At 37.4% G+C, this 10,709-nt stretch overlaps 1 protein-coding gene across 1 annotated transcript in view; it reads right to left on the bottom strand.

The window, feature by feature from the left end:
• Positions 1 to 10,709, bottom strand: part of LOC113680389 (uncharacterized) — a 44,245-nt gene that overhangs the window by 3,241 nt on the left and 30,295 nt on the right. The window contains exons 34-52 of the mRNA XM_089192044.1: positions 10,236 to 10,376; positions 9,910 to 10,147; positions 9,361 to 9,503; positions 8,748 to 8,978; positions 7,908 to 8,158; positions 7,250 to 7,358; positions 6,611 to 6,952; positions 6,315 to 6,350; positions 5,997 to 6,105; positions 5,762 to 5,833; positions 5,398 to 5,469; positions 4,981 to 5,052; positions 4,587 to 4,658; positions 4,184 to 4,255; positions 3,502 to 3,573; positions 3,096 to 3,167; positions 2,667 to 2,738; positions 921 to 1,957; positions 63 to 214 (exon numbers count right to left, since the gene is read on the bottom strand). Of these exons, the coding sequence (XP_089048170.1) occupies positions 63 to 214; positions 921 to 1,957; positions 2,667 to 2,738; positions 3,096 to 3,167; positions 3,502 to 3,573; positions 4,184 to 4,255; positions 4,587 to 4,658; positions 4,981 to 5,052; positions 5,398 to 5,469; positions 5,762 to 5,833; positions 5,997 to 6,105; positions 6,315 to 6,350; positions 6,611 to 6,952; positions 7,250 to 7,358; positions 7,908 to 8,158; positions 8,748 to 8,978; positions 9,361 to 9,503; positions 9,910 to 10,147; positions 10,236 to 10,376 (3,365 nt within the window). The remainder of the gene's footprint in view (positions 1 to 62; positions 215 to 920; positions 1,958 to 2,666; positions 2,739 to 3,095; positions 3,168 to 3,501; positions 3,574 to 4,183; positions 4,256 to 4,586; positions 4,659 to 4,980; positions 5,053 to 5,397; positions 5,470 to 5,761; positions 5,834 to 5,996; positions 6,106 to 6,314; positions 6,351 to 6,610; positions 6,953 to 7,249; positions 7,359 to 7,907; positions 8,159 to 8,747; positions 8,979 to 9,360; positions 9,504 to 9,909; positions 10,148 to 10,235; positions 10,377 to 10,709) is intronic.

The following is a 10,709-nucleotide window of genomic DNA, read 5'->3' as shown; positions in this document are numbered from 1 at the left end:
AGGCTCTCACAAATACAAATATGCGTTCACTTGGCTGTGGATATGTCAGGTTAAATACTCACCATAGACTGATTGGAGCTGCAGTCATTAAATATGTTACAAAATTCAATAATCTTCACGTCAGTCTTTCCAATGGCTGTTTTTCTGTCAGGCAGGTTAGGAGTCACGGTTGACAATGTTATATCAAGGTGTGTATCTAATCTCCCTCGTCCTCCTGTAGAAAGGATTATTGTGAAGTTTAAATTCTTAATTATAATTCAACTGTATATGTATTTTGATGCTATTTGATTCCAATAGCACCGTGTTAAAATCGATTAGATTTGTTTCCGGAAACCAGACCAAGACTTTGTGTAAGAAGTCTGGACATATAAAAAGTGAAGTAATGCAATGTAACTCATTTTTACATAACTCTATTTCTCGAAAATAGGAGACGTGTTTTTCGTGTCAAACGAAAGTAAATTTCGCGAAAATCTCCAAATTTCGATCTACATTAACCCATTCAATCGTTTATAGTCCTATCAAACTTAGCATTAACACTGAAAAAACCCTTTCATCGTGCATATCTGCGACTGAAGTGAACCACAGTCATGCTGTATTCTACACAATTCAGGATGATTTTCTCAACAAAAGGCGTTTTTCTTTTCTTCATATGGGTGCTTGATAGGGATATTTGAGTTAACCCTAAAGTTCATAGCTGAGTTTTCCGATAAACTTTCTTTTATCGAAAAGAAAGTTCTTCCCTTATCTTCACGATTTCGTCATCAGAGAGAACGCTATTAACCAAAAACACGAAACATGAAATAATCTTTATTTCGATCTAAGTTCACTAAATCCCCAAACGTTTCCATTTGATCACAGAACATTGAGATGAAGAAAACGATAACAGAAAACAGTCGTTTGAATTCATGAAATCGCCTCACCTGAAGAATGAGTTCTTCTTACAAATGAGCTCATCGTTTCCGTCAGAGTTTTCAACTTTTTCCTGGAGGCGGTTGTAGAAAATGTGTAAAGAAGAGGATTGATGGAGGAATTCACAGGAAGAACAAAAACTGCTATCCAAACATATACAAGCTGCTTTGGATCATACAGTCTTCCTGTTAAAGATAATATTCCCATTATGATGACTGGTATCCAGCAGAAAAAGTCTGTGAGGATTATGAACATCATTTTTGTCGCCATAGCAGTCTCGTTTCTAACGTTGGTCGATCTGACGGCTCCGCCAATTTTCTTTGCCTTAACGAACATAGCAATGTAAGAAACAAGCATAAACATGAAAGCCACGAAATTAAAGGCGATGAAGAAAGACACAGAATACTCCCAACCTGCTGGTCGGTCAGATGACAACTGGAGAGGAAGGCACACGGCTGAACGACCATAAAAACCTACACCTTTTTTCGTGTCATTAAAATAATCAATTCCCATCAGTGGCACTGTGGATATCATGATTCCTAAGAGCCACACAACTGTGCACAAAAAACATGCACGCTTGAAAGAAAGCCTCCTGAATCTGAATGAAAATACTATGCATATGAGTCGGTCGGCTGTGATAATTGTCAACATTGCCACGGACACCTCACTTGAAACCATGGATAACACGCCGGCGAACTGACACAGTTTACCTGTCCTCCAGGATAAGTCATGTTTGAAATACACTCCCTGCCACTGAGTGTCTTTAATGGCGATTATTAATAAGTATATCCCCATGAGAAAATCAGATATCGCTAAATTTGTTAGCAGGAATGAGTGAACGCGATTATCTTCTTTCAAGAAACATCTCCAAAGAACCACAATCAAATTCCCTGCGAATGCTGAGATTCCAAGAATCCATATGAATATCTGGAGAGTTTTATTTTTCATGAGGTCATCACAGCTTGAGAAACCATCGGCAGGAGCATCACACTGTAATTGAGGAATTGTTCTAACAGCATAACAGCAGTGGGTGAAATGATCCATGGTGCTGAAAGAAAGCAGTATTTGTCTTCATTGCAAGTCTGCAGGCTTCCCCCATAATAATATCACCTACCCCCATAATGATATCACCTATTAATAAAAACTAGCCGTTCTGACGTTGGGGGGTTATCATTGGCAGTAGAAGCATATTTTTGTCATTCAGTCAGCACAAAACTGTTATATTTATCGTTGTAAGCTGTTTGGTCTCGATTTTTAGTTATCATATAACGTAACTAGAAATGTGACAGAGTAAAGTTCATTTGATTAGCCAGAAAATTTGTTTATGACTCTGAAGACTGCATTATCGTTCGTTATTCAAAGGCTGAATGGAAGTAAATTGAGTCCAGAGAGAGTCACTGGGGCCTTTTGCGAGAGGAAAATAAAGTGGAAATGTATCGGTCAGACGGAAGGGTTTGCATCTAATGTGAGCCACAGATATTTTTCTCGTATGAACGGCACTGATGCGATCATGTGGTTCTCTTCTGGAGCTGTCTTATGAGAAAAAATCGATACATGGTCTCATCATAAAACTACCAACAAAAATAAAACGGACTCCTTCTGTTATTTACTCCTTGGGAAATAATGAACCCTTCGAGGAGTGGGTAAAATATACGCAAGCCGTGGAATCGGCGAGGATGCGCCAAGGTCATCAAAGTTTTGTTGAGTTTTCTGATTACATAACTGAGGGATAAATGTGTTTTTTTAACATCACTTACAGTTTTCGTAAACTGCCCAAAGCATGAAAAGTTTCAGCAGGGAGGTCCACTATCCTGTTATTGTCTAGATACCTGAATCATATGACAAGAGAAGAATACCGTCAATCGCCGACGTGATGAATTATCCTGACGAAAACATTCTGTTCTTAGATATTTTGAGATAATGCAAAGTCGAATGGCTCACGTGTGCAAAAAAGGTTAGTGAGCCATGATGACAAAAATGTTTTTCCCCCTGATATTTACGCAGACTGCGGATTGAGGTAAAAAGATAAAAACGTTGTTGATCGTGGCAAAGCCTTTAAAGTCACAATGAGGGTAGTTCTATTTAAATCCCACCAATTCTCATTTCTACGCTTTCATGAGTAACCTTACGGTATTAATAAGCTTGCAAAAGCGTGAAAGAGACAAGGTACACACACATATACTCACAGAGTGTGTAATGACATTAATCCCTCAAAGGTGTGCATTGATATCCTTTTTATCTTGTTGTTGTTCAGGTAGCTAAGACAAAGAATGGAAATAGTTTCAAGATTTGACTACACTTGCATATAACTGCACAATCAGGTCATTTGCTACTCCCTTTTAAATACGAAAGTATGTGGAAGAACAAAGAAATGGAGAAAGAGAGGATATGTCGTCCAATTCGGTTTGTAATGATACGGGTGATAAACAAATCGGACTCCTGCTGCGCGGTCGACCGATTTTGTTAGCACTCGTATGATTACAGACCGAATTGGACTCCACTCACTCCTATTACCATTACTTAACAACATCACTAGTGAGAATCCTCATAAGATGGGAGATGAGAAGTATGTCAATGTTAAAAGATACTTACAGAACTTTTAGGTTTCCAAGATTGTTAAATAATTTGTCCGGAATTACTTCAATCAAGTTATCCTGAAGATATCTGATGAGAAAAAATATCTAATGGTTGAACTGCTTATATGTTTGAACTTTAAAATATGTTGGTGGTCAAATTGCTAAGAATCTTAAACGTTACTTTGCCAAAAGTTAAAAATACGGATGTATTGTACACGTATTTCGCATGATCTCGTACATGGTCGCTTCCCAGATGCACGACACAAGGGAAATTTTCCTAAGAGGGAATTAAGCCATCTGAGCTATACAAATAAATGCTTCCCCAGAGGTACGGTTTTTCTGGAGAATTTTCCCCTAAGAAGTTTGTTAAACGTTTTACCACAAAGGTGGTGCAGTCGCCCCAGAAATGACAACGAGTGGTTGTCTACAGAGTGGTCGCTTAACTGAGTGGTCATCAAATTGATATGAGGAAATGTGCACACCAAAGTCACCGAGTTTGATGTGATGAAACAGCGCACTCTTACAGATCGTTCGATCAATCATACATTTTTGATCGCATTTTTTGAACGAATCGAAGCGAATAATGACGATGATATGAAATAGGACAATGAACTATGCAACCTAATAATGACTTCACAAAAGGCTTCTGGAAAGAATTAGGGTGAAGATAAATTGATAAGCGATCAGAAGAAACTTACAGATATGTTAAATTACTCCGCTGGCTAAACATTTCCATCTCCAGAGACCTTATTTCATTAGACCTCAAACTTCTGTTGAGAAATTAAAAACACGTGTTTGCTTGGCAAAATATAGCAACTGAATTCAGGTAGATCTATAGGACCAAGTAAAAAGTTTTAAACTGGGGATATTCAGCGACAAATCGTTACTCTCATCTCATAAGGAAACAACTTGTATCTAAAACTGTCCAATATCCTCGAACAGATGGAGGGAAGATGGTAATGAAGACTAAAAACTACGTTGATGCACTTTAATGTTTTCAATATTCAGATGCTCTGATCTAGCCGTTTAATGACAATATGAACTGACAATCAGTATTCTTATGCTATTAAGCAATATTTTACGATTAGTAATTGTACTCACACCACGCGAAGATTGAGCAAGTGAGAAAATGTTCCCTCTGGGATCACAGTTAAGAGGTTCTCTCCCAGATCTCTGTGATTCATGATAAATTTTCAAAAATAATATGTTGACAATTATTGCTTGGTTTTTCCGCAAGAAATTTTTACGAGGTAAACATTAAAAGCATTCTATCATAGAAAAAACAGATAAGGAGAGTTGGAAAAAAGTGTCGTACGTACGTACTAGCAAACAGTAAAATGCAAATAAGTAGCAGCTATGCATGTTATACTTGAAGAAATACAATATAATAGATATCACTGAGAGGAAATCTTGCATTTAAGGTATATAAGGTATAGTTGTTGTAATAAAGGTTTCTTCCCTTTTTCTTGTATATATTTATAAAAAATATACTCACAGGACTTCTAGATTGTGAAGGTGAGAAAAGACATTCAAAGACAATTTCCTGACAAAATTTCCAGTCAGTCTTCTGAGGAGTTATAACAAGGAAGTAAGAACAAGGAATTAGAGAAAATTTCCATAACTTGACGATTTCAAGGTAATCTCAAACATCCAGGATTTAACAGGGATGTACGATGTATATCAAAGAGTTCGGGTCTGGCTTGGCAATACCAGGCTTGCGGTAAAAACAACGGACACTTGATTTACTGATTTAAACGCCAAGTACACTAACATTGCAAACACATAACAATTTCTCCTGAGGACGAACATGCGAGCTTCACGTGCTGAAACAAAGAAATCTTTGTGTAACGCGGGGATGTTTATTAGTTACATAGGGCGTAAGTGTAACGCAAATCAAAGCCGCTTAACTTACATGGTTTTTAAATTCTGGCATCCTTGAAACGAAGAATCAGCTAACATCAGAATTACATTTCTACTGAGATCTCTAAGATAAAAAAGAAGATACTTGTGACTTATTCTAGACTAATCACGATCTTTACGATTTTCCATGATAACTGTTAACATCGGTATGATGTCAAACTTAATAAAAGTGACAGTGGTCCTGTCAGGAAATTCGTCCCTACAATGTCTGATAAGAACGTCTTTAACAAATCTATGTAATCGTGTTTTGATAAGATTTGTCGAAATGTATCGCCATAAAGAGTCAAAAGTCCACAAAAAACTTTTGGACTTGCGAAAACGATGCTGAAAATTAAAAAGATGATCTAGAGACTTACATATACTCCAACAGCGGCAAATTTGAAAAAGCTTCCTCCTGAATCAGGTTAATTCTGTTGTTTGCAAAGAGCCTGAAATGTTATTAAACACGAATTTATGTACAATTCTTGTGGTAGAGGAAATTTGAAATGTTTCCATGAAAACAACCAGCTTTATTTGCAGCAGTTTCAATCTACTAGTGCAATAACTTGTGACATTTCTCACGCATGCGTCAAAAAAGTATGACAGACTTACAAGGCTTTTGTGTAGGATGGCATGTTTCCCGGAACAGTTCTTAGATCAAAACCTTGGACAAAAAAATTTCCGAGAGTTGTCTGGAAGCACGAACAGCCTGATGGGCAATCTGAAGTGAATAAAATAGGATTAGAAGCAATTATTATTTGAGATAGGAGAAATCTGCAATTAAAGAGTCTTCACATATACATTCTGTAATGCAGAGATACTGAACTCTACAGATAGTTGAGAAATAGGCATCTTCCTTAGCCGATGAAACCAAAGAAACCAAAGTTTTTACTCAGCTTAAAAAGTCATACCGATGACATTAGATATTACCTCGTTTGCTGCTACATGCACTATCCTCAGCTTGTACTGTGGAGAAGGAAAAAAAGAGGGATGGGCGGTGGTTATACGATCAATCTGTGTTTACGAACAAAAAAATAAAATCTCAACGTATGAGATACTGAAATAATTGACAGGATTTCACTTATGAGACCCTAGCAACTAATTGATCATCTTTAAACATATTTGTGAAGAGTTTTAATAATATGTACAATGTGCGAGGAAAGGTCGAAATTGGAAAAGACACTGTGTCTGTAATAACCATAAAATAATAAAGTGTTCTGACAAACCTTTAAATGAATAGTGTATTTTAAAGCCTGTTCGTTGGACGCTCATGTCCGACCTGAATGCGATGTGCAGTGTATTTTTTGTGGACTGCATTAGTTTCGGAATTTCATCTCCGCAGTATCTTCCCAAGTTTTTTTCACCCACTGTGTTCCCATCAGTCACCTCAAGGTGGTCAGTAGCACATCGCGGGTCACGCTCCAGTTGAAAATCCAGTACCTCAAGACGTATCACATGACCAACTGGCGCGGTTATTAGCCAATTACAACTGGAATTAGGTGCATAGAACCCAGGATAGTAAGGTGATAAGATAAAACCAGAAGACGCCACCAGTGTTTTTCTACATGCTGCAGAGATATAATGCTATCATTAAGAAAACAAGCATAATAAAAATAATAATCATAAAGGCAAAACCACTTTTAACTTTGAAAACATGTTTTGACATCACTAAGCTTAAGTTGTAATTCCATGACATATTTGTAAAGTGTAAATTCGAATTATATAACGACCATTTGCAATTAAGGATGACTTGAATAATGTCCAAACATGTTTTGCAAACTTAAAAATGTTGCTTCTTTTGTAATAACATCATCATAATACACCAATGCCTATTCACAGTAAAAAGAGTAGAACTTGAGTGTTACCTTGATTGGCTGCTCCAACAGGCTGAGATTCACAATACCCATCGACCCAAGACAGTCCTCCGACAGCTATGTAACCAGGCACTCTTTCCATGTCTCCTTTAATGATAACCTTGCATACAGATGCAAAGAATACGGTGAATTTCGTCATTCGAGATAAGATTTGTTTTTTTTATTATCTACCCATACACCCTTACTCTCGCAGCTGCTACATGCTTCGTCCAAGGTAATGTCATAAAATAGACATTTACTCCGATGACGATGCAGTGTGCAATGTATGCTGCAATTTGCCTAGTACCGCCGGGATACACATGTAACCTACCCTCATTAAAATTTGAATACGGGCATGTCTTGGATAAAAAGGTATGGTCGTCCGTCCCAGATTATTCTAAGTACTACTGCATAGATTTTCGGCACAATACTTGGTCGCAAATTGTTGTTTACAAGTTGATCGCAGTGGTTGGTATCGGTTTGGCGAGCGACCTTTTAAGAAGAATCTAAGAAGAATCCTGGGTTGCTTATTGACCAAACATAACCAACGTTGAATTTTTCCTTGGTTTGACAAAGCAACCTAACCATGCAATAGACATTGAACCACTTAGTAAACCTATAAAATTTTTCAAAGAGAAAGGAAATCGAGGTGCTGGTTTTTTGGTATTACCTTGCTCCTCGCAAGAGAACTCAGAGAAACTTGTCCATGTCGCCAGTGCGGCACCATGTTATCAGAATCTTTCCAAATCGGCCACTGACTTTCTTCAAGTTGTTGATGAATCTCCAATCCTTTAGCACCAGGTCCAAACATTAGAAACCTGAACTTGAGACAACTTCCATATTTGTCTGCTGATCTATTGTTCCACGGACTCACCAAGGTAACCCTTTCTGCAATACCATGGCTTACTATTGCCATAACACCTGATAGAAACATTTGCTTTTACTAAATACTTTGCATCATCTACGAAACATAACTGCACATTAACAATTTCTTACCATTTATAGCAGTAGGTATTTGATAAGACAAAAAAGATGAAATGCTGTGCGAAAGCAAGAAGACGCAGGGGCATCAGTATTAAATCAGAAAATTCCGGTTGCAGAAACTCTAGTTTTCCGCTTGGTCTATTTCTGTTTGACACTTGGTTTACACAATCATACCAACTTTATGTAAAAAAACGTCGAAGACTTAATTTTGAATTTCAAATAATCTTATTTGACATTTGGTATTTGAATGTTTGACGCGTCGTGGTTTTTAACACAATAAAATACACAGCCGCATTGAGCTAGTTCTCTCTTCATTCCAAAAGAGTACATAAAACTTCTGCTAAGAAATATTTTGAAAATTTTGTGGCGGATTGTGAGCTTTGACAAGTGAGACTGAACAATTACACTTCATGAAAGTTGAACCATTGCTAACTCAAAAACTGAAACAAAAACTAAGTACACATTTATTTTAATGAAAATTGGGGTAGCAACCGTCGCCTTTGAGGAAGGAAAACTTGACCTGTACCATCACGATACGAGCAAGCCGGCTCCTTTATCTCCTTTTCGTCCTCCGTCATATCCACTTTATTCCTCAGATCAAACCACCGCAAAATATTTCCTGATTCTTGTCCACATCCAAGAGAAAGACGATATACTTCCTCCACTCCTAGATTATGGTCCCACATATTGACACCTGTCAATCTTGATGAGAACGTTTGATTGCCTTGTTGGAATTCTATAGTTGTAACTCCTGACCCTGGAATTACAAATTAAAGAGCCATATTATTGAGAATTTGAAGTTGAAGTATGTGTTCACCTCCAACGATCATCAGCTTCACACATGCATCTTCAGCTACAAATTTTTATGCGATTTTGATTGGCAAATCTCTCATCACTAATCATGCTCTTTTTTCCAGTTCAAATTCTATTTTTGGCTTCATTGGTTTCTGTGTTTAACGAGGCAGAATTTCGTGATCTGACGACTCAAAAATAACCATCTAAACAGAAAAAAAATTCCTCTGGGTTAAGTATCATCCAGGCCAAGTTTGGGATTCAGCTGTGGCACTCAGCTGTGGCACTCAGCTGTGGCACTCAGCTGTGGCACAATGTCAGAACAATTTCTTCTGGTAACATCTCACCAGATATTACTTGTTCGGAGCTAAGCCATCTATCAAAATCGAAGAGCTTTCCATCTTTGTAAATTTTCCAGAATCCTAATTGAGAACTCCATGAGGCACAGACATGATGCCAGACATTTCTCTCCACGGACAAATGTGATAAACTACGGAAATAGACAGTTGTGTTTGAAATGTCATCAGTTTAAATAAGTTGGGTGGTTTTGCAGGAACAAATAATAAATGTACTCAGTGAACGGGACGTACTCAGAGAGCCCCTGCGCAGGGGTGTAAATTAATTTCCTTCCGGCAGTACACATTTGGTATCAATAATGACAGAAACAAAGTGGATGTCTTATAAGTAAAAACACAATAGCCTTCATTTTGCACTTGCACCACTACTATTCGAGAGGTAAACGGTTTATAGGCTTTTTGAGTGTTCCTTCAATAAGAAGATTTAGTTTATCAGAAAACCCGGGAAAATGCCTTCTATTTGTTGAAGAGTTGCGGAAGGTCAAAGTTTCTATCAACGTGCGCCCACCTTATAGCTAAGCAGTGGATAGAGATACTTACATAACACTTTCCTTGACATTCATTTTAACTCCAACTAAACTCTGATGTAAACTGAAGGATGGTGTCTCCTCAGCGTCGTTGCCGGATGCATATTTCAGGGAGAAAATAGCAAAGTTATCCTGTAACCAATAACATACTGTCATCGCATTAATGCTTGTCCCTATTGAGACCGGAGTGGTGATTCGCTGTGGCCTGTTCTTGCTTGTTTCCAATACATACTGTCTGTCATTTAGATTTTCTGCCAAAACAGAAAAGTTGATGTCAATAGCAAGTAGAAACAAAAAATCACTAGATAGCAAATTTTCAAATAGGAATATTTGTCTTACCCTTGTTTACAAAGTTATATGCAAATTCTGCGATGGCTTTGCTAGCTTTGACTAAGTCAGCCGCTTCCGCCAGACTCCATCTTGTTTTTGTATCATTTTGGCTCATCCAATCACACCATTCATCTGACAAATTATACTTTCCTAGTCAAATAAACGAGTAAAATCTCAGACTTCTCGATTTAATAAGTGACATGAAAAACAAAAACAACAAACATAAAACAACAACAACAGTAGAACATTTAAAAATCATAAAAAATCAAAATGGAGTGGATTTTAGTTTTAATTTCTTGGAGATTGACGATTGGCTGCTGTTAAATGTTTATTCCTACGTCAAGGTACCTTTCTGAGACTCAATAAACTTAATTTTGCCAATTTGAATAGGTTTGTCCCAACAGTTTCAAAGTGTGATCTTTAAAGGACACAAGGACAAGGAGATTACATGTCAAATCAGTTGCACTATTACTTTTCTCAGAA

This window comes from Pocillopora damicornis, chromosome 13, assembly GCF_964200805.1.
Source record: "Pocillopora damicornis chromosome 13, jaPocDami1.2, whole genome shotgun sequence".
NCBI lineage: Eukaryota > Metazoa > Cnidaria > Anthozoa > Scleractinia > Pocilloporidae > Pocillopora > Pocillopora damicornis.
Note: the sequence above shows the minus strand (reverse complement) of the source record. Positions and strands in the feature narration are given on the sequence as shown.